Source organism: Ranitomeya imitator, chromosome 4 (assembly GCF_032444005.1).
Source record: "Ranitomeya imitator isolate aRanImi1 chromosome 4, aRanImi1.pri, whole genome shotgun sequence".
Taxonomy (NCBI): Eukaryota; Metazoa; Chordata; class Amphibia; order Anura; family Dendrobatidae; genus Ranitomeya; species Ranitomeya imitator.
The window spans coordinates 675231516-675253672 of NC_091285.1; the positions used below are offsets into that span (position 1 = coordinate 675231516).

A 22157-nucleotide genomic window follows, 5' to 3' on the forward strand; every position below is an offset into this window, starting at 1 on the left:
TTAGTCAAGATGCCCCGATCCTGTCGCACAGGCATTTTCCAACCCCTACATGTTCTTAAGAGTCCTTGAACCCACCTCTCCATGGCCTTCATTATTGACCTCCACCCTAAGAAGGAAATTCTGTTATTTGGGTGGTGCTTGACAGGTTCAGTTAACAGTGTAATTTCATCCCTCTGGGTTGCCTAACTCTGAAACTATTCATTAATCTCATTGTGCAGTTACATTGTGTTCTGGAAAACATACAGTGCTTTTTGAAAGTATTCGGCCCCCTGGAACTTTTCAACCTTTTCCCACATACCATGCTTCAAACATAAAGATACAAAATGAAAATTTTTGGTAACGAATCAACAACAAATGGAACACAATTGTGAAGTTGAACGAAATGTGTAGGTTATTATACATTTTTGTGGAAATTCAAAAACTGAAAAGTGGGGCGTGGAATATTATTCGGCCCCTTTACTTTCAGTGCAGCAAACTCACTCCAGAAGTTCATTGTGGATCTCTGAATGATCCAATGTTGTCCTAAATGCCTAATGATGATAAATACAATCCACCTGTGTGTAATGAAGTCTCCGTATAAATGCACCTGCTCTGTGATAGTCTCAGGGTTCTGTTTGAAGCACAGAGAGCATCATGAAGACCAAGGAACACAACAGGCAGGTCCGTGATACTGTTGTGGTGAAGTTTAAAGCCGGATTTGGATACAAAATGATTTCCAAAACTTTAAACATCCCAAGGAGCACTGTGCAAGCGATCATATTGAAATGGAAGGAGTATCATACCACTGCAAATCTACCAAGACCCGGCCGTCCCTCTAAACTTTCATCTCAAACAAGGAGAAGACTGATCAGAGATGCAGCCAAGAGGCCCATGATCACTCTGGATGAACTGCAGAGATCTACAGCTGAGGTGGGACAGTCTGTCCATAGAACAACAATCAGTCGTGCACTGCACAAATCTGGCCTTTATGGAAGAGTGGCAAAAAGAAAGTAATTTCTCAAAGATATCCCTAAAAAGTGTTGTTTAAAGTTTGCAACAAGCCACCTGGGAGACACCAAACATGTGGAAGAAGGTGCTCTGGTCAGATGAAACCAAAATCAAACTTTTTGGCAACAATGCCAAACGATATGTTTGGCGTAAAGGCAACACAGCTCATCACCCTGAACACATCATCCCCACTGTCAAACATGGTGGTGGCAGCATCATGGTTTGGGCCTGCTATTCTTCAGAATCTGTGGAAAGAGCTGAAAACTGCTGCTCACAAACGATCTCCATCCAACCTCACTGAGCTCGAGCTGTTTGCCAAGGAAGAATTGGCAATAATTTCAGTCTCTCGATGTACAAAGCTGATAAAGACATACCCCAAGTGACTGCAGCTGTAATCGCAGCAAAAGGTGGCGCAACAAAGTATTAAGTTAAAGGGGCCGAATAATATTGCACGCCCCACTTTTCAGTTTTTGAATTTCCACAAAAATTTAAAATAAAATATAAATTTCGATGAACTTCACAATTGTGTTTCACTTGTTGTTGATTCTTCACCAAAAATTTACATTTGGTATCTTTATGTTTGAAGCATGATATGTGGGAAAAGGTTGAATAGTTCCAGGGGGCAGAATACTTTCGCAAGGCACTGTAGTTTCCAACAAGGGGACCCAGTTTATTTCCAAATTTTGGAGGGCATTCTGTAAAAATATCAATATTGAGTTGTCTTTTTCTTCTGCTTATCACCCATAGACCAATGGTCAGACAGAACATACTAATCAAACATTAAAGCAATATCTTGTGTTATGTGTCTGATCATCAGTCTGACTGGGTGGAACATCTGCTGTTAGCTGAATTTTCAATTAATTAATCAATATCAAAAATCCATTAAAAGTACTCCATTTTTATGTAATCTTGGATTGGAGTTCCTTGTCAATCAATGTGATGAATACTCCAGAGGTTGAAAATCTGTGGATAAACTAAAGTTTATCTGGTCTGAAGTCAGAGGAAACTTGAAGCAGGCTGAGGGTGATCAACCTCAGCTGCTAATAAACGCGCGTTGGGGTGGGTGGCACCACAGTCTCAGGTACCTTCTAGGCAGATGTTGCACTATCGGCTTTCACCCCTTTTTTCCTTGATGTGGTATACAGCCCTCTTGGATATCTGCTTCATTCCCTGATCTGGACAATTATTTTCCAGGCTACAGTATTGGGTATATTGCACTTGCATTCTTTGAGCGAAATTGTTTACTTTTTTATATGCTTGCTGGCTACCTGACTCTGACTGTGGTCCCACCCTACTTGGCTCACCTCTGTCATATCCCTATTTACTCTTAGTTGTATGGTTTTTTTATAGTTTGTTTTCAATAAAGTTTCTACATTTTATGATTATTTGGTTCTCTTCTTGGTGCTTTTTCTTGTATGATTTTCATGACTTTTGGCACTGAACCTACTTTACCTATCCTTGCACCTTCACATTGATCTGTGGGTGTTGGCCTTATTATAGATTTTGCTAATAAGAGACACTCTAGACGCCCAAGCTTGGCAGTAGAGGACAAGGTATGGTCGTCCACAAAAAATATTATTCTGCCAAGTTGGGTCCTAGATTTATTGACCCTTATGAGATAATTGAGGTCATTAACCCTGCAGCTTTCCGCCTGTAACTTCTTCCATCTTTTAAGATACCCAGTTTGTTTCATAAGTCCCTCCTCAAGTAATTTCTTTCGCCGTTTCACACAGTAAGAATTCTTCCTCTTGTTCTAGTTAAAGGCAATTTGGAGTATGAGATGCAGAGAATCCTCTTATGGTGAGAGGGTCTGTGCATTATCCTGTGCATTGGAAATGTTATGGCACCGAAGAGAGATCCTGTGTTCCGAAGAGTAATATCAGAGCCAAAACCTTATCAGGAAGTTTTATCTTCTATATCTGAATAAACCTGGTTGTAAGTGTCTGGAGGACCCTCTTAAAGGGAGGGGTATTGTAGCATATCCACCAGGATCTGCTCCTACGACATGTGCTTCTATCAGGTGCCACCATATTCATTCTGTGGACGGCGCCGGCGAGAGAAAAGTCGTTGGAACAATAAGCTCTGGAGGGCTCCATTTGGGTGGCTTAGACCTGCAGTGCTGCCCAATCTGGCAGTATGGGTGTATCTGCTTCCTGCTAAAACCAATTGGAGAGCACCACACCCTACTTAACCTTCTAGCTTACTGCTGGAAGCTGTCCAATATATCTTTGTGCTTCCCTGGTTTAGGTCTGTGGGTTCTGCTCCTGTGTTTTCATGTTTTCACCTCAGCTTGTTTATTGACGTTTCTCTTGCCTGATGATTTTATAACTTTTCTGCCAATCTTGTTTTTTACCAGGCTACCTGAGGATTCTTCACAGCAGCTTGAGCAATCAAACAGCAGTTGACGCTGTGGCCCTCGCCGAGAGACCCCCTGTGTATGTCCAGATCTCTGTATAGGGGTTAAAGGGTGAAGGTCATGGCAACCACAGGGCTCTAGGAAGCAGAGTAACTTGCGCAAAGCCTGTTTGTGGTAGCCATTTTAGAGCTGCCCGGCAACCACTGACAAAGCCACCTTACAAGGAGAACATTGAGAATATCAAAAATGGAGTAGAGTTACAGGATACCAGTTACCAAGGACAAGATGATAAACAAGGGGGTCACTGGGTGACAGTGAGAAGAACAATAAGGGAGGAAATTGGAGAGAAAGAAAGTCCGAGACAGTCGGAGGATTAAGAACAAACAGAAGAGGGGAATTTGGATAAATTGTAACCAGGACAGGAAGGTGAATATCAGAGGCACCCAGAAAACTTATAGAGGACAAAAAGAAGAAGTTGTGACCGAGGAAAGTAAAAGGACAACTGGAAGGGTGAGATGAGAGGGAAGTTGAGAAGAAGAGATCTATGAGACAAGAGGAGGAGTAAGAAGAACATTGACCAGAGTGAAGTAACAAGCTGGAGGAGTAAGAAGAACACGGACAGAAGAAAATCATGAGAGAACTAGAAGAACAAGAGAGGAAGGTTAAAATAAATAAGTTATAAAACAATTTGCAGAAGAAAATTAAGAGGAAGAACGTAACAAATAAAATGAGAGTGTAGGAAGAACATGTAGAGGAGGAAAGTTATTAAAAAAAAAATGAAAGCGTAAGAGGCATATGGAGATAGGAAAAGAGTAGAGGATGAAAGTTATGAGTCAACTACAGGAGACCAAAGGATATGGAGAGGAATAAACGTGTGATACTATTATGAGGAGAGTAGTAAGATAGCTGGATACTCATCAGGAATTGAGTAAAGGGGAGGAGAATGCCAAACCCAAAAAATTAAACAAGACACATTTTACAAAACTCAGAATATTTCATGTTCTTTATTGAACGATGCACATACAAGATCTTTTCCTCATCAGCACACATTTAAAAAGGAAGGTCTCATCTCCCTGTTTGTAACCATAGCATTCAGGTTGGCCAATAACTGTTCGTTCCCAGATCACCATCAGTATTACACTTTTTCCCTTTTCTTTCTCGAGACTATAGTCTCAAGCAGTAGATCTCTGAACCTGATCTTGGAGGACCCAAGTTAGAAGGGCTTTGGTGGCGCTCGTCTTCAAGAACTTGACCAGTATTTGGAACTGTTGTAGAAGTGATTTCAAGTGTAGTTAAATATAGATCTAGAATCTATGTATATATCTTTATAATATTTAATATAATTTAATACTGCACATCTTATAAATATATCATTACTGACGGTCATAAATTCACATGGAACAGTACAGGAAATTCCCAAAAACATCACAACCAGATCTTCTTTTGTTTCAGCAGAGCAAACAATCAGCAGCCAATCGGGCTTTTACTAGTTTATTATTTGCTGATTTGGTTATATTTGCATATCTGGGCAAAATTAGGATCTAACAGTCAATATAACAGTCATGATTGTGTGTAAATTCAGGATTTAAAGGGGAAATCCAGCTATAAATATCCATTGTCCCTATTAGGTCACCTTACATATCTAACTTTAAATTAAAATCTTGAAAAACTTAAATTACTTAAGGTTTAATGGCTTTTTGCGTTCAATATCTTCTAAAAAAGAGAGTAGTATATTCCATAATATAATTTCCGTGGTAATGTGGGATATAATAGGGGATTCGGAAAAAAAAACATTATCGGAATAGGTTCAAGGACCAGTCATGTTCAGCAAATAGGGATTAATCGTCATAAGAAAAAGACTTGAAGGACTTGGCCAAGTGTTGCTTGTAAATATTGTTTTGGCTCTATACTGCAATGTTACCCCCTTTTGTTCTGCAATTTTTCTTGGTTCCTTGCACTCGGGGCCACACGCCGAATCTAACCTCTTATGCCGAGACTTCTGTAAACCACTATCACGTTGCCCATCTTATCAACCCTCCAGAATCTGCTCTACTGCGTTTCTCGAAAAACCACCACGAAAAAATCATCTACATGGTCTCCAGTCTACAGGGGAAGGTGTTTCCTTTCTATAACTATTGGAGAGCTGGCCAGGAGAAGCCCAGAAGAAGCCCAAGAGGAGAAGAAGCCCAGGAGGGTGCCGTCCAGAAGAACCCCTGGAAGAATCTGTAGACAAAATCAAAAGATGGTGAGTGGGGAGCGGTCTGGCACCACTGGACTTGATGTCCCCAAAAGAAACCAGCCAGAAGAGAAACCTCTCGCACGTGCCTTCGAGTCTATATGATAATTTATATAAGAAAACTGAAAGAACTTAAAAAAAATATGCCCACAACTAATAAGACACCTCAATGTGAGTCAGCCTAACGGATGGGAAAAGTTGTGTGCTATGGTAAGGTGGGAAGGAGACTTCTGGCAAGAGAATTGAGAGAGGTTGGACGCAACCACATATCTTTATACAGCTCGAACAGACAGCAGTCTTCAGAGTCCTCGTTCTCCAACAATGTAGGTGTAATTTGAGTAATGGAAGTAACGGAGCAATGTCAAAGAGGCTGGGAGAACTCTCATTCACTGTAGACCCCCTATGCCATCTAATAGCGTTCTATAAATTTACATGGAATTCCCCTTTAAATTTGGTAAAACGTCACGATTGTTACATAGGATCACATGAATGCTGAGATCTGATTGGATGTTATGGATGTACATTCACCGGCCAACACCGTCATTTTAAAAGGGCCCCCCCCCCCGACTCATTTATATAGATTTTGTGTAATCATAAAAATATAGACAGTAACAAAATAAAAATGTAATTTACGTATAACATAGTGGTAACGCACATACAATAATGCTGGGACTTGTAGTACCCTCAAAGCCAGAGAACCAAGGATCCTAAATCTTTGTTAGATCACCGATGAAGGACTAAGTGCATAAAAGGTTGTGTTAGAGCATAAATGACGTATGGCTTGCAGCAGATCTAAAGGGACCTATGGCTTTCTGTAAGAACCCACTTAGGATGGTGCGATTTCAAGGGGGAGTCCACTTTAAACTGAAGATCATGAGGCTGAGCAACTGAAGCGCTAGAAGATTCCCTAATGTATGACTAGAGCATATCATCAGGATTATGGCTGAGGATTAAGGTGGTGCCTCCTTAACAGCGGGGGGCACAGAATTAAAAGTGAACTTCCCCTTTAAAACAGACAGCCGTTTTAGTGTAGGTGTGTATAAAAGCAAGTAGCTTATGAGACTGGTGAGTATTGCAATACAGTATCTTCAATGGGATGGGGGGCACATCTGCCCTCTTCTGCCAGGTACCCCACAATTCAGGCCCCTGGTAGAGGGAACAACGTTCACAGCATCACGAATAAATAGTTTACACATAAATCTCCCTCCATATATATTAGAAATATGTTTATATTATATATTTATATATCTTTATATCATCAAACACTATATACATTTGGACATGCGGACAAGGGGGTCACAGCGTCATACAGGGATATGCCCTCCACCACGCAGAATGGGGGGTAGGGTGATTGGACTTTGGGAAACGTACAGTACATACAAAGGATGGGAACAAATCACGTGACTTGCGTGTGTGGTAATGTGTTAATGTCCTTATGTGTGACATCACCCAAGGGGACAGTAATGACACAGGTGTCTACAAACCCCACCCCCTGGACACTCGTTATAGAATCAGAGTAGTGATGTTATCAATAATTAATTTTTTTTTTGCTAGAAGAGCATCAGGGTTGGGTCGGTGAGATCACAGCTCGCTGCAGCGCTCCTGCTTGCTGTAATGGTCAAACTGGTTCTTCCATCGCATCATGTAGGCGCTCCAGCGATGGAACTCCACCTTCCATTGGCGCTCGGCTTCATCGATGTTATCTGTACAGGTGGGAGGGTGGGGGACGTAGGAAATGGGAAAGAGGAAGAGAGGGAAGAACAGCATAAGAAAAAGACGTAACAAGGAGGACAAGAAGACGTATCCCACAATCCTGAAAGAGAAGGGAATGCACTAAACAGGTCTTGGAAGGTAGGTGGTCACTAGAGAAGAGAAAAATCACTTCAAATAATTTAAAAAATTATTACATATACAGTAATACATTTAGTAACTCAATACTTGATATGAACAATGTGCAGAACCTGGTCCTAATCAGCCATATAACTAACCTGTGGCTATCGAATGGAGCCCCGAAAACCACCTTTGACCTGACTCTCCACGACTTCTTTTGATTAGCCATCCTGGCCCGACGTTTTTCTCACCAGGTTGGTTAATCAAACGAAAAGTCATCAATACCACCAGGCGAGAGGTGGTTTTAAAGGCTCCCGTCCCGTGGCCACAAATTGCTGAAATGACCAATGGACTAGATCCCGCAACAACGCTAATCTTCCGGTCTCCCGCAGACGTCTCGGCACAGGTCGCCGCTTGTTATTTTTCAGTCAGGTATTAATTCTCAGGCCTTCATTCTTCACATTATAGGTCCCGTTAGTTCTTCAGTGTCAACTTGTTCTCGCAAAGTCACGGCCCGATGCGTAAAGCCTCTCGCAACATCATGATGGTAGTAGGCTTTGAAGGTGACGAGGCCTGACAAGCCCCATGACATGAAGAAAAGCAGACCAGAACAGGGAGTTGGGTTAAGATATTGAGAGCTGATGAAGTAGGGCGAGAGCATTTTTTCTTTCTTTCTGCTTTTACACCTTTCTAGACGAGTAGTGCAGTTTGGCAGGATTTGACATTGAGTGCTAAGGAGAGGTGTGTAGTCTGTTTTTATACCATTTTTATTCTGATCTGTGGAATCTTCTGCATAGCCTGCCAGATTACAACTACCTAAATAGGGATAATTTTTGGATAATCTTAGTGCACGGTTAGTAAAAGGTCTGTAAAACTGTCTTCTACGTGGTTGCTACTGTGGTACCAATACTGACATTACTAAAGCAGTGTTTGCAACCCATCTCCACGTGAAGACTACAGGAAAAAGAGTAATAGCACAGAACGAGGTGTGAGTTGACACGGCGTGAGTACTGTAAAGCCCCTGACAGGCTAAATGCTAGGGGCACAAGACGCTAGCAACCAAGCTTTCAATATTAGTGTCAGGTTGGTCTTGACCTGGGTAGAGTGAGAACATCCTGCCCTGGTAATCAGGTTTTTATGAGGAACTGGAGTATATAAAATTCCATTCATGAGCGGTCTAGTTCTGATTTACCCTTTATAGGTAGGGATGTTGAATGGACAATGTCAGCTGGACCTATACATCTGTCAGAGTGTTCCACGACAACAGTGGTGGCAGGAGTTTCTACAAATGTACATAAAACGGTTCTGGTGTTCCTCCTTTTATTGCACTATTTTATGTCGTGTTAGGGGGATAGGTCACAAAAATCATGAGATGGCAGCATAAGAAAATAGATGAAAGAAGATAGACATGCAAGAGGATTATTTGAGTAGAAATTAAATAACTCAGATATGGAATATTTGTTTAGGTTTCCATCTACTTTTGAGGCGGTGTCACTTTAAAATAGTCATTTAACTTTTGGACATGTACACATTCACAGCCCTGATAAAAGTATTCATACTCCGAACTTTTCCGCATTACTCGCACAAGCTTAAGCAGATGCTACAATTATGTGATCTAGCAATACACAGCAGCGAGTATTTGTGGTACATGCTATCTAAAAGTGATTTGTATTCACCCCCAAAACAATAAATTTTAGGACCACCTCGCCCTGCAGTCAGCTTGGCATGGTGGAGGAATGGTCTGTCTCTACTAGCTTTGCATATCTAAAAAAAGGGTGACTCTTTGCTCCTTGTTTGCACACTTGCACTGAGATTGGATGAGAGACCTCTGATCATCAATTTTCAGCTTCAATGGGATTTACGTGTAGATTGACCAAGCCATTTACACACAGATACGTGTTCAATCCAAAACAACTCCAAGGGCCACCAAACAGTGCATGTTTCCAGGATTTCCCTCGTATCATTCCAACGCTAAGGAAATCCAGAAACCATGCACTTTAGTACTCAAGTTGTACATTGGTTTTATATCTCTGGCAGCAAGTTTAGGGTTGTTCTACTGGAAAGTGAAGCTACACCAGTGTCTCGGTTCTTTTGCAGCCTCTAACAGGTTTTGCTCCAGGATGGTCCCATATTTAGCTCCATCTGACCAGCTTCCCTGCCCCTGCTGACAAAGAGCCTCCCCCCAGTATGATGCTGCCACCATGTGTGACAGCATGGATGGCGTTTCCAGGGTGCTGTGCAGTGTTTTGAGTGAGGGAAAAAAAAAAAAAAAAAAAAAAAAAAAAACCTCGCACATCAAGCAGAAACCAGCATCCCCACATGTTGGTGGCAGCATCATGCTTTGGGGAGGCTTTTCTTAAGCAGGGGCAGGGAAGCTTGTTAAGAGTTGATGTAAGCAGCCAGATACAGGACAATCCTGGAATAAAACCTGTTGGAGGCTACAAAAGACTTGTGTAGGTTAACCATTTATTTCCTTTACACCACAAATACTTATGAGTTTGTGTTGGTATATCACATAATGTATTCTATTGGGATTTTAAGTGCTTGAAGTGGTCACAACCAAAACAAAATTTATATACAGGGTGGTCCAAAAGTAGGTGGACAGAATGATAAATCTCCCCTTCATAACCCCATTACACAAACATGGTGTAAAGTGAAACTGACTCAGTTGCCTTTAACAACCAATCAGATTCTACCTTTCATTTTCCAATGAGTCTGAAGAATGAAAAGTGGAATCCGATTGGTTGCTAAAGGCAACTGAGACAGTTTCACTTTATATCATGTTTGATAAATCTCCCCTTCATAACCCTATTACACGTACTGTACACCCACTTTTGGACCACCCTGTATAATAAAATTTGGTTAACAGCGTTGAAAATTCAAATATATCTGTTAAACATGCAGGATTTAAAATGGGGAATCTGTTTTGACAAGTCAGATTATGGCTGTCTGTGGCCACCGCTAGGGGGAGCTCTCAGCATAGTGTCACTGAAGCAGCGAATCCCCATGGTGTCGTCCGCCTCTTTTGTAACCCCGCCGCAGGCGAGAGCCAGCACATGTGTTCCATCTCAGGAAGGGTTTAGCCTCTAGATCTCTGCTAGCAATGAGACAAGGAATCTGTAGTGCTTCTATGCTGCTTAGCACACTTACACTTTTTGGGGATAATTGGGTCTGAGTAATGTTACTAGTCTGCTTGAATATATATATATATTTTTTTTTTTTTTTTTAGAGGCCCACGCCAGCATCCCTAACACAACCATTGCTGCTGTGTGCGAGAGCATCCATGACGTCACAGCATCTAACAATCAAAATGAGGTATAAAGGTGATAATGGCAGCCAGGGGGAGATCTGCAGGGTCTGGGAGTCTGGCATTGGGAGCAAGTGCAGTGGATGGACCACCGGGGGTCCTGAAATCATTGCCAAGTGACCACTAGGTGGCGCCACTTCTAACACAAGCAGCTTGTACTGTACAAGGGGTTAATACACGCATGCAAATTGATGAACGAGTTAGATGATCCATGCATATTTTAGTCATTTTAGGAAGGTGAAATGGTAAGAAAAAAAATATAAAAGCCAAAATAGTTAAAAGCATAAAAAGAAGGTAAAATTTATTGAATGCATAAAAGAAATGAACTTTGATAGGCACCAAACAGATGAAGAAGCATGCAGGGATAGATGTATCTGCTTGGAGGTACTTTTCTTGTGCTGCTGTCAGTCCATTGTAGTTGGGACTTCGCATTTAGCCCTTTCTAAACTGCACTAGAAATGCACAGAGTGTGACCAGCACCACAAAGGGGCCGTTCTGGAGGCAGTTAGAGCAGGGCCCACCAGTCGCTATAAGAGGGAGGGAGAAAGTCAGATGTCAGAACAGAAATATGAAGAAAAAAAAAAGAAAAAAATTCACAGCCTTCGCCATTTTTTTTTGCAATTGTTCCAACAATTTTCTCAGCATTCTAAAATCTCTTGCAGTCAGCATCTATATTAAATCCCCCCTACTACCCAATGAGAATAGTTTGTATCCCCATGATAACACTTCTCATCCCAGTGCTCTTGCTGCACAAGGTTGTCCACCCCCCAAAAAAAAAAAAAATTATATGTCCCCCACAAAACATGGACCTCTTGTTTTAGGTCTTCAAAGATGGGTCCTAAAATGTCGGCTCCTATGGAGACTCTGGGCCCTAAAGCAACGGGCTGCCAGCACATGGGGATAGGTAGTGTTATCATAGCGACACATTTTCTGTAATTTTAACTTATTTTCTGCACGGTCTTTAAAGGGATTGGAGCTTAGAAGAAGTATTCGGTACACTGCCGATTTTGGAAGTTTTACCACCTACAAAAGAATGGAGAGGTCTAATTTTTATCATAGGTACACTTCACCTGTGAGACAATCTAAAAAAAAAAAAAAAAAAATCCAGAAAAAAACAAAAAACAAAAAAACAACTGATTCTTACAATAAAATGCAAATTAATTATGTATGAAATAGGTCATTGATCATCAACCAACCAGCAAGAATTCTGGCTCTCACAGACTGGTTAGTGCAGAATAGGAGACTTCTTAAAGAAACTCATTACCTGTATAAAAGACACCTGTCCACACTCCAACCTCTCCACCACGGCCAAGACCAAAGAGCTGTCAAAGGACACCAGGGACAAAATTGTAGACCTGCAGGAGGCTGGGATGGGCTACAGGACAATAGGCAAGCAGCTTGGTGAGAAGGCAACAACTGTTCAACACAATTATTAGAAAATGGGAGAAACAAGATGACTCAATCTTACTCGGTCTTGGGCTCCATGTGTTCTCACCTCGTGGGGTAAGGATGATTCTGAGAAAGGTCAGGAACCAGCCAGAGCTACACAGGAGAACCTGGTCAATGGCCTGAAGAGAGCTGGGACCAGTGTCTCCAACATTCTAGTTAGTATCACACTATACTGTCATGGATTAAGACCCTGCAGGGCACACAAGGACCCCCTGCTCACCAATGACCATCTGAGTGAGCCATAGGAGACCTAGGACAAGGTCAAGTGGTCAGATGACACCAAAAACACCAAGGTTACTTACTGGTAGCCATTTTCTTCACAACCCATGACAGCAATCCTGAGAGGGATCTGCCCAGCTAGGACAGGAAACCTACTGAAATGGAAGGGAGATCTCTCCCCTGCTTCAGTTGGGTTACAGAGCATGAGAGGACCTCGGGGTTAATTTACACAAACACCACATTATAAAAACATACAAACTATAGTGCACACCCATGATGGTGAGTAAAGGAGGAGGGGGAATCTACGTGTGCTCTCATGGTTTAAAAAAAAAAAAAAAAAAAAAAAAAAAGGGGGTACTGGTAAGTTACCTTGGTGTTTTCCCCTTCACCCATGACCCAGGAGGTTGCCACAGCTCTCGTGGAGTGAGCCTTGATGCCTTCAGGAACCAGAGCATCACTTGTAGTGCAAGGTAAAATAATGGCCTCCCTGATCCATATGGCAATGGTACCCTTGGATACCCCATACCCCTTTCTGCTACGACCCTGAAAGGCTACAAACTGGGAATAGTCCTTCCTCCACTGGACACTCCAAACAGGGACTGATCATGGACATACACTCCAGAGACCTCCTCACATCCAAGCTATGGAATCTTTCCTCTCCTGGATTCCTTCCTCTCCTGGATTCCTAGGGCTATTAAAGAAATAGGGCAAAATAATCTGTTGGCTCCTATGGAACTTAAGAGCTACTTTGGGAAGAAAGGATTGTACTAAGACCTGACCCAGCCTATCCTCAAACTTACGTATGGGGGGGTGGGGGGGGGGGGGGGGGTCGGGGGGTGGCTGACGGACATATGGAGAGGGCCTGTATATTGCTAACCCTGCAGGCCAATGTCAGAGCCACTAGTAAAATGGTCTTACGCATGAGGAACTTGCCAGAAAAATCCTGTAAGGGGTCAAAACATGTCTTTAGTTAGCGCCTCTAGTACTAGATTTAGATACGACAGTGGAATTTTTGGGCCTATAACCCATCACAGGATTTTATAATTCACACCCATCTATTTGCTGCTAGAATACAGTTATATAGGGCACCCAAGGCTGAGATCTGTACCTCGAGGGTGTTTATTGCCAACCCCAGCTCCAGTCTTGATTGCAGGAACTCTAGAATGGATCCCACTGGAGCCCTATCTCTAGAGGCAGCCCTGAAAATTTCAGAAGTTTCTTCCATGTCCTGCTGTAAATTTGAGGTTATTGGGTTCCTACTTTAACAGGGTGTAGAATAACCCTGGAGACAAACTTTTCTGACTCTAAAGTCCTCTCAAATTTCATGCTGCTATGCTAGATGAAAGCCCTTCATGAGTGGCATACAGGATCTACGATCTACGGCAGGTTTCATAGATCTCACACACATTAACCTTAGAAGGGAAAACCATGGTCTCCTTGGCTTAAAAAACAAAAAACAAAAACCCCACAACACACCCTTGCCTGATCCTCCTCACCACTGTTGGAATAATCGCTAATGGAGGAAATGCATAGGCAATCCCGAATTTCCAAGGAATCTGAAGAGCATCCACCACAAATGTTTTTCCTTGGGTTTAAACGAACAAAGGTTCCTCACTTTCCTGTTGTGTAATCTGGCAAATAGTTCATGATTGGAGCAGCCAGAGAGTTTGGCTGGAAGATCTGGGAATTTAAATACCATTCTCAATGTTTCCATCTCTCCCGGCTCATGAAGTCTGCTTTTGTATTCTTTACTCCCTATTGTGAAGTGCTGTAAGGGACGACAGGTATTAATATGCTAGCTAAAGAAGACTGACTGCTGCCATCATTAGGGTTTGGGACCTTGTTCCCCACTGGTGGTTGATAAGCCACAGTTCTTAGATTATCCGACATTACCTGGACACTGAACCAAGAGGAAGGGAAGAAAGTCTCTTAAAGCCCTTTCCACAACCCACAGCTTTCAAGTTTGATCCCTGGCCTCTTTCTAGTGAAGACCAGGTCCTCTGAACTTTGATTCTTCAAGTGTGCCCCCCCACGAGCAGAGTTGCCTGCCTCTGTTGTGATTATAGTCCTATATGGGTCTTACCCACTGGACCCCTGATGACAAGTTTCCCCTGTCTGTCCACCAAGAAACGAAATTGCTTCCTGCTGAAGATGTAGCTTTCCTTCTACATGTCCTCTTAATGACCTCAGGTGAAGTCAGGCCCATCTTACTGTCAGGATGCAGGATGTCAGGGATCCTAGCAAGGACATTGCTTTTCTCCCGATCATCCTTGCCTGATCTATTGCAGACAGTGCCAGGTTCATGATTTTGTCCTCTGGTAAGAGACAGATTTGGTGTTCGGAGTTTAAAACCAGGCCCAGGAAGCACTGTATCTTTTCTGGTTTTAGTCTCGACTAGAGGGAATTCGCCATTCAGACTAGCTCCTCCAGGACCAGTTACATCCCTCAGCTGCTCTGCACAGTGTTCTGACCTTCCAACAATAAGGAAGTCGTTTAGATAAGGGACAACAACAGTGTTCCAAGTACAAAGCCAAGCCATTACCTCCGATATTGCCTTAGTGAAAGCATTAAGCTACTTACTGGTAGCGGCATTTTTCGGAGGCCCATGACAGCACTACGAGAGAGAGGATCCGCCCTTCAGGAACAGGAAACCTACAGATACAAAAGGGCGGCACCTCTCCCCATGCATCAGTTGTATTTCAGAGCTTGAGAGGACTACCGCGGTTAGTGGTACACAAATATACATTATATACAAAACAATCCATTGTATCGAACTAGATACCACTCGTGAAATCTATCATTATATACACTATAGGAAGTGCTACCCCCACGTGAATAGGGAGGGAACTAAGGGTGCTGTCATGGGCCTCCGAAAAATGCCGCTACCAGTAAGTAGCTTAATGCTTTATTCGGACTCCCATGACAGCACTACGAGAGATTTACAGAGATGTAAGCTACCTTAGGGAGGGACTATAGTCTGTAGCACCCTTAACCCAAAGGAGAGATCAGAGGAGGACCCCAAATCCAACCGATAGTGTTTAAAGAAAGTGGAAGGAGATGACCAAGTGGCCGCCTTACATATTTGCTCCACTGACACTCCAGATCTCTCTGCCCAGGATGACGCCATGGCCCGGGTGGAATGTGCCTTTAGATTCTGCGGAGCTGGCCCCCCACCTGCTGTATAAGCTAGAGAGATAGTTTCCCTAATCCATTTGGCTAGTGAATATTTTGACACTCTAAATCCTTTCCTTGGACCTTGGAAGGAAAGAAACAGTGCTCCATCTTTTTTCCAATTATCAGTGGCTGAGATATACTGAAGGAGAGATCTCCTAACGTCTAACGTATGAAGCTCCTGCTCTTTAGGATTAGAGGGATTAGGAATAAAGGATGGCAAAACTATCTCCTGTGATCTATGGAAACGTGTCGCTACCTTCGGCAGATATGCCGGGTCTGGTCTAAGGACTACTCTGTCTGATAAGATTTCTGTGTATGGAGGAGCTCTAGAAAGTGCCTGTATATCCCCTATCCTGCGAGCTGAGGTTATGGCAATCAGGAAGGCTGTCTTAAGCGTCAACATTTTGATCGAGGCCTCTTGCAGAGGTTCAAAGGGGGGTTTTGTTAGAGAGGACAGAACTAAATTTAAATCCCATGGAACTGTTCTATCCTTATATACCGGTCTAGATCTACTAACTGCCTTCATAAACCTCGCTATCCAATAATTGTTAGCTATATTGCATGAAAACAGGGCACCCAGAGCTGAGACCTGTACTCTTGAGAGTTTTAACTCGAGACCCCTCTGTAGGAACTCTAAAATTTGTTGTATTGGTACCCCGTCTCGGATGTCAAATCTTGAACAAGACAAGAACTTCCTCCAAGTTCTAGAGTAGATTTTTGTAGTTATTTGCTTTCTACTCTTTAGGAGTGTCTCGACTAAATTTGGAGAGAAGCCTTTCTCCACTAATAGTGACCGTTCAAACTCCACGCCGTTAAATGGAGCGCTGCCACTTGTGGATGGGAGATCGGTCCCTGAGAAAGCAGGTTCGGGATCTCTGGTAGTACCCAGGGAACCGATACAGACATTGTCTTGAGCCAGGCAAACCAGGTTCTTCTGGGCCAAAAGGGGGCGATAAGGATGACTTTCGCTCGATCTTCCCTGATTTTCCTCACCACTAGAGGTATCAGGTTCAGTGGTGGGAAAGCATAGGCCAGTGGAAAATCCTATTTTATCAGAAACGCGTCCACCGCCAAGGGATTCTCCCTGGGATTTAGCGAGCAAAAAAGTTTTACTTTTCTGTTGTTTCTGGTGGCGAACAGGTCTACCACTGGTTGACCCCATCTGCAGACGATCAGATTGAAAATGTCTTTGTTGAGAGACCACTCCTTGTCTTAACACGTTTCGGCTGAGGAAATCTGCTGCCACATTTTCCTTTCCTTTGATGTGGAGAGCCGTCAAAGATAGAAAATTGTGCTCTGCCACCTGGAACAATCGATCCGTGATTTGCATCAATGTCTCGGAACGAGTTCCCCCTTGCCGGTTTATGTAAGCGACTGCAACTCTGTTGTCCGACAGAATTCTGACGTGCTGGCCCTGCAGATATATGAGGAATTTTTTAACAGCCAATTCAACCGCCAACAACTCCCTCTGGTTGGATGAGAATGTTGTGAAGGGTTCCCATTGTCCCTGGACCACCATGTCCCCCATGTAGGCTCCCCACCCTGAAGAGCTGGCATCTGTGGTTATCACCCGGGACACATTTACTATCCAGGGAACCCCCGTGGATAAATTCTTTTTATCTGACCACCACCTAAGGGAATCTAGCGTGGTTGGCCCTAACGTTATTTTCCCATTTAACGCGCCTCCCAAGGCTCTGTCATGGAACAAGACTTCTCTCTGTAGGGATCTGGTGTGGAACTGAGCCCACTTAACTGCTGGAATGCAAGATGTGAGTGACCCAAGTAGAGACATTGCTTGCCTAAGTGTCATGGAAGGTGTATTGATTGTTTTTAACGCATACATTTGAATTAGATCTATTTTTTCTATAGGGAGGAGACACTGTTGTGTCACTGAATCCAACATTAGACCCAGGAACTTTTGAATATTTAGGGGCTGTAACTTAGATTTTTCGAAGTTTATGATCCAACCCAGGTGTTCTAGCTTGGCTTTAGTAACCTCCCATTGTGACAGACAGTGATCTACTGAGTTCCCTACAATGAGGAAATCATCCAAGTAGGGAATTATAAGGACATTTGATTCTCTTAAATGTGCCATGACTTCAGCGATTATTTTAGTGAACACTCTAGGAGCAGAAGTTATCCCGAAGGGAAGTGCCCTGAACTGAAAGTGTTGAATCCTACCCCCCATTAGTACTGCTACCCTTAGGTATTGTTGGAAATCAGCGTGAATGGGTACATGATAGTAGGCATCTTTCAAATCCACTACTACCATAAAACAATTGTTGAAAAGCATTTTTATTGTCGAATTGATGGACTCCATTTTGAAGGTATGTTTTACCAAAAACTTATTGAGACCCTTAAGGTTTATAATGGTCCTATAAGACATATCCGGTTTTTGAATTAGGAAAAGGGGAGAGTAGAACCCCTTCCCTGCCTGAGAATACGGCACTTCAATCAAAACATTTTTGGAGCAAAGAGTCCCCACTTCCTCTTCTAAGGCAAATTGTTCAGTGGGAGATGAACGCCAGGGTGTTAACTGGAATTTGTCCCGTGGGGTATGGACAAACTCAAGTCTGAGACCATGGGAAACAGTGTCTTTTATCCAAACACTGTTTGTGATTTTTGACCACTCTGCCGAGAAATGCGACAGTCTCCCTCCCACCGGGATTGCCAGTCATTGGTCTTGTTTTTTGTTTTCCGTCGGGTTACGGCGAAACATGAGACCTGTGCCTCTTTTTCGCTTATCATCCCATCTGGAACGATCCCTACCCGGTGAGAAGGTGCGCCTTCCTCCCCGATTGAACCTTCTTTTGTTGAAGGGACGGCGATATGGAGTGAAAAGATTGGGAAACTTTTTCTTATCATCCCCTGCCTTCTCCAGGAGCTCATCCAGGGTAGGCCCAAATAGATACTCGCCTTTACAAGGGATAGCGCAGAGCTTTGCTTTCGCCTGCATATCCCCCGGCCAGCATTTCAGCCATAGGGCTCTCCTTGCAGCATTAGAAAGTCCTGCTGCTCTAGCTGCCAACTTTACGGAGTCAATTGAGGCGTCCGATAAAAAAGCCGCCCCCTCCTGGATTATTGGTAACGCTGAGAGTATGGAATCTCTAGAGGCCCCCTGTTTTAATTGGGTCTCCAACTGGTCCAGCCAGACCATCATTGACCTTGCCGTGCAGGTTGACGCCACCGCAGGTCTTAAGGAGCCGGCTGCCATCTCCCAGGTTCCCTTTAGGAAGGTATCCACTTTCCTATCCAGGGGGTCTTTAAGTGTCCCCATATCCTCAAACGGGAGAGAGGATCGCTTTGCTACCTTGGCAATTGCTGCATCCAGCTTTGGGGCCTTCTCCCAGCTACCCACTGCTGGGTCATCAAAAGGGTACCGACGTTTCTGCGCAGGTGGTAAGGAGCCTTTTCTCTCTGGTTTTCTCCACTCCCTGTTGATAAGTTCCTGTATTTTCTCATTTAAAGGAAAGACTCTGCGCTTTTTCTGTTCTAACCCGCTGAACATCATTTGTTCTTTAGATAGTTGAGGCTTGGGTTCTGTTATACCCATTGTGCCTCTGACCGCCTTTATTAATTTGTCTATCCTCTCTATGGGTAGGCAAAACCGAGCAGCGTCTTCTTCCGAAGAGGAGGATGAAGCTGCTGAATCGTCCGATTCCTCGCTCCTGTCCTTATCCACAGACGAATCAGATGCCCACTGAGTTTTTTGCTTAGAGCCTCCTGTCTGTGAAAGGTTCTTAATGGACTGCTTGACCTCCATTCTAACCATTTCCTTTAGACTGGCCGCAATAGAAGAGGACTCTTCTGCTACCTAAGGGGATAAGTAAGGTAGACTAGAATGTAAGATCTACATGCTATACCCCCTCCCCTCCTTCCAGGACCTCACCGTCTGCTGGATACAGGGGTCACATAGTTTTTTAGGGTGTGAGTCAGGCAAGGGGACCCCGCAGATGGCACACTCCCTATGCTTCGCCTTACTGACGCTTTTCTTTCCCTGCACAAAACATATGAGGGGACACTAGTCACTAAGTGAACTTTCTCGAAGGTCACTTACCAGTGGCTGCCCCACACCCAGAAGATACCGAAGTACGAGGGGGATCTTTTCTGGCTGACGCTCCAGACCCCTGTCTGGAGGAGCTTCTGCGGCCAGACCCATCGCTCTTTTTCTCACGATCCTTCTCCATGGATTTCTGAGGCACTTCATCCAGCAGCAGAGGCTGCTGATCCTGATCAGACTCCATCTTCAGTTTGGAGACCAGGAGCAAGGATCGCGCACCTGGAGCCGATATATAGCCCCTCCTTCGGCCAGCGTAATTATGCCGCGCTTGTAGCCACTTTCCACCCCCCCCCCGCAGCTGCAGGGGATCAGCCGACACCCGAGGGTGATCGGCGCACATTTACCGGTGGGCGCCGCCATCTTGGAGCTCCTGCGCATGCGCAGAAGCTCCGCGACCCGGAAGACACCGCCGGCTCCGCCCCCCGACGTCACCCCTAGTCCACAGCGCTTCCTGTCAGCGCTGTGAACAGCGTGGGACGCCGAGACCATGCCGGGAGACTCCGAGGGCGCCCCCACAATGCCGCCGACCCCCCCAAGGGAGGAGGACCTTTGTACATACCACGCGCGGCTTCCGGAGACCGGACACCCCCTGGCGACCGCTCCACGCTGATCAGACACTGCCGTGCAGCCCTGCCAGAGCCACCGTGTCTGCTTCAGGTACCCCGCACCGGCCGAGGTAGGAGACCCCCTCGCTACCCGAATCGGTCCGGCCGGCCTGGAATCTGCTAGCAATCTTCTTGTAGGATCCAGTCCCTCCAGGAACAGGAAACCAACTGATGCATGGGGAGAGGTGCCGCCCTTTTGTATCTGTAGGTTTCCTGTTCCTGAAGGGCGGATCCTCTCTCTCGTAGTGCTGTCATGGGAGTCCGAATAAAATTCTCTGAGCTACTGACAGGCCGAACAGAAGAGCTGTGTACTAGTAATGCCTGACCTGTCCATGGACATACAAAGCCACCCTCAAACTTTTGATGGTCTGTGATATGCATCCTTCAAATTGATGACTGACATGAACCAATTGTGGTATAACAGCTTTATAGCTGTGTTCACCAAGTCCATCTTGAAGGAGCAATTTACAATTCACCAATTGAGTAATTGATAGTTCTTAAAGGAACCTTCCGGTTTTATTCACTTTAATAAATCAAGAAGGAGGAATAAAATCCTTCCTCTGAGATCTCTCACAGAACCAGTTTTTCCTAAGAGTCCCATGATCTGTTTCCAGGGCAAATTGTTTTGACTTCTTGAGGGGTGTTTTTTTGAAGGTCTGACGAGGCAGACGAACAAAGTTTCAGACCTTCCTTCACAAGGCTCAAGGCCCAACGACTGGGGGAAAATGTTCACCCAGGCAGGAAAGGTAGAGCCTACCCCCCCCAGAACTCTGACATGATGTCACTGGGAGGGCTTTTTGGAAGATGTAGAGGGCCTCCGAACATGACACCAGCTCCTTTCTGCCCTTGGACTCCCACTTTCATTTTCTCATGAAGGTCGTTCCCTATTGAATTTCCTCCTATAAAATGATGGCAAACTAGCCTCCATACGGAGTACAGGAAAGCCTTTTTGTCATTAGCTTTTTCCAAAAGGTTCTCTAATTTCTGTCCAAAAATAAATTTGCCGTCACATGGGATGGAGCAATGTCGTTTTTCAACTACAGATCCCCAGGACATCCCTTAAGCCATATAGCCAGTCTAGATGCATTTTAAAGGCCCACTGACCTAGCAGCTAGTCTCATTGAGTCTGTAGAAGCATCTGAGAGAAGAGCTGCCACTCCGTGTAACAGGCATATTGGCCAGAATTTTAATCTTAGGGTCTAGTCATTAAGTTGCTCCTCAATTTTTTTTTTTTGCAGCCAGATCATAAGGGAGTGGGCAGTACAGGTTCCAGCTATTGCTGGCTTCAGACCCCAGCAGCTACCTCCCAGTGCTTAAGAAATCCATCGCTTTGTCTAGTGGATCCCTTAGCACCCCACAATCTTCAAAGGGCATAGCTGTCCTCTGAAGATTTAGCCACTGCTCCGGCAATTTTTGGGACTATCCCAGACCTCAGTCCTTTTCCTCAATGGGGCATTTCCTCTTTCCTGAGGGCAAGGTACCAGACTGTTCCAGCTTTTTCCCACTCCTTAATTACGAGTGCTTGTATCTTGCCATTAACTTGAAAGGTATTTTTTTTTTCCCTTTCCTCCAACCCGCTGAACATTATATCCTCCAGGGACTTAGATGTTCTCTCTGCCTTCAGGCCCATTGTTTATCCAACAGCTTTGACTAGCCCATCTGTATTCTCAGCAGGAAGACATGGCATGCCTCCCATCACTGTCCAAGGAGGACGTGGATTCACCATTATATTCTCCCTCTGACCGTGGAGAACCATCAGACTCCGTGGCAACCGCCTTTGCTCTTTTCTTCCTCTTTTAACAGTGTTTTTAGGGAACCTTCCACCTCAGCCTTGATCAAAGACCTAAGGCTTGCGGCAGAGTCAGGGGGTCTCATCCATGATGAGAAACATCCTTAGGGGTGCACGTAAGCGTCCCAGAAGCAAAGCATCACGG

General features: G+C 44.3%; 1 protein-coding gene across 5 annotated transcripts in view; it reads right to left on the reverse strand.

Annotated features, from left to right (window-relative positions):
- Positions 1-4317: 4317 nt before the first annotated feature.
- ACHE (acetylcholinesterase (Yt blood group)) overlaps positions 4318-22157 on the reverse strand; it is a 43533-nt gene continuing 25693 nt past the window's right edge. For 3 of the 5 annotated variants that reach the window (XM_069767329.1, XM_069767328.1, XM_069767330.1), the window contains one exon: positions 10992-11243. In XM_069767329.1, the coding sequence (XP_069623430.1) occupies positions 11149-11243 (95 nt within the window). In that variant the 3' untranslated portion in view covers positions 10992-11148. Of the gene's footprint in view, positions 7283-10991; positions 11244-22157 lie in introns of those variants that run through there. The other 2 variants (XM_069767327.1, XM_069767326.1) reach the window with 1 other exon arrangement.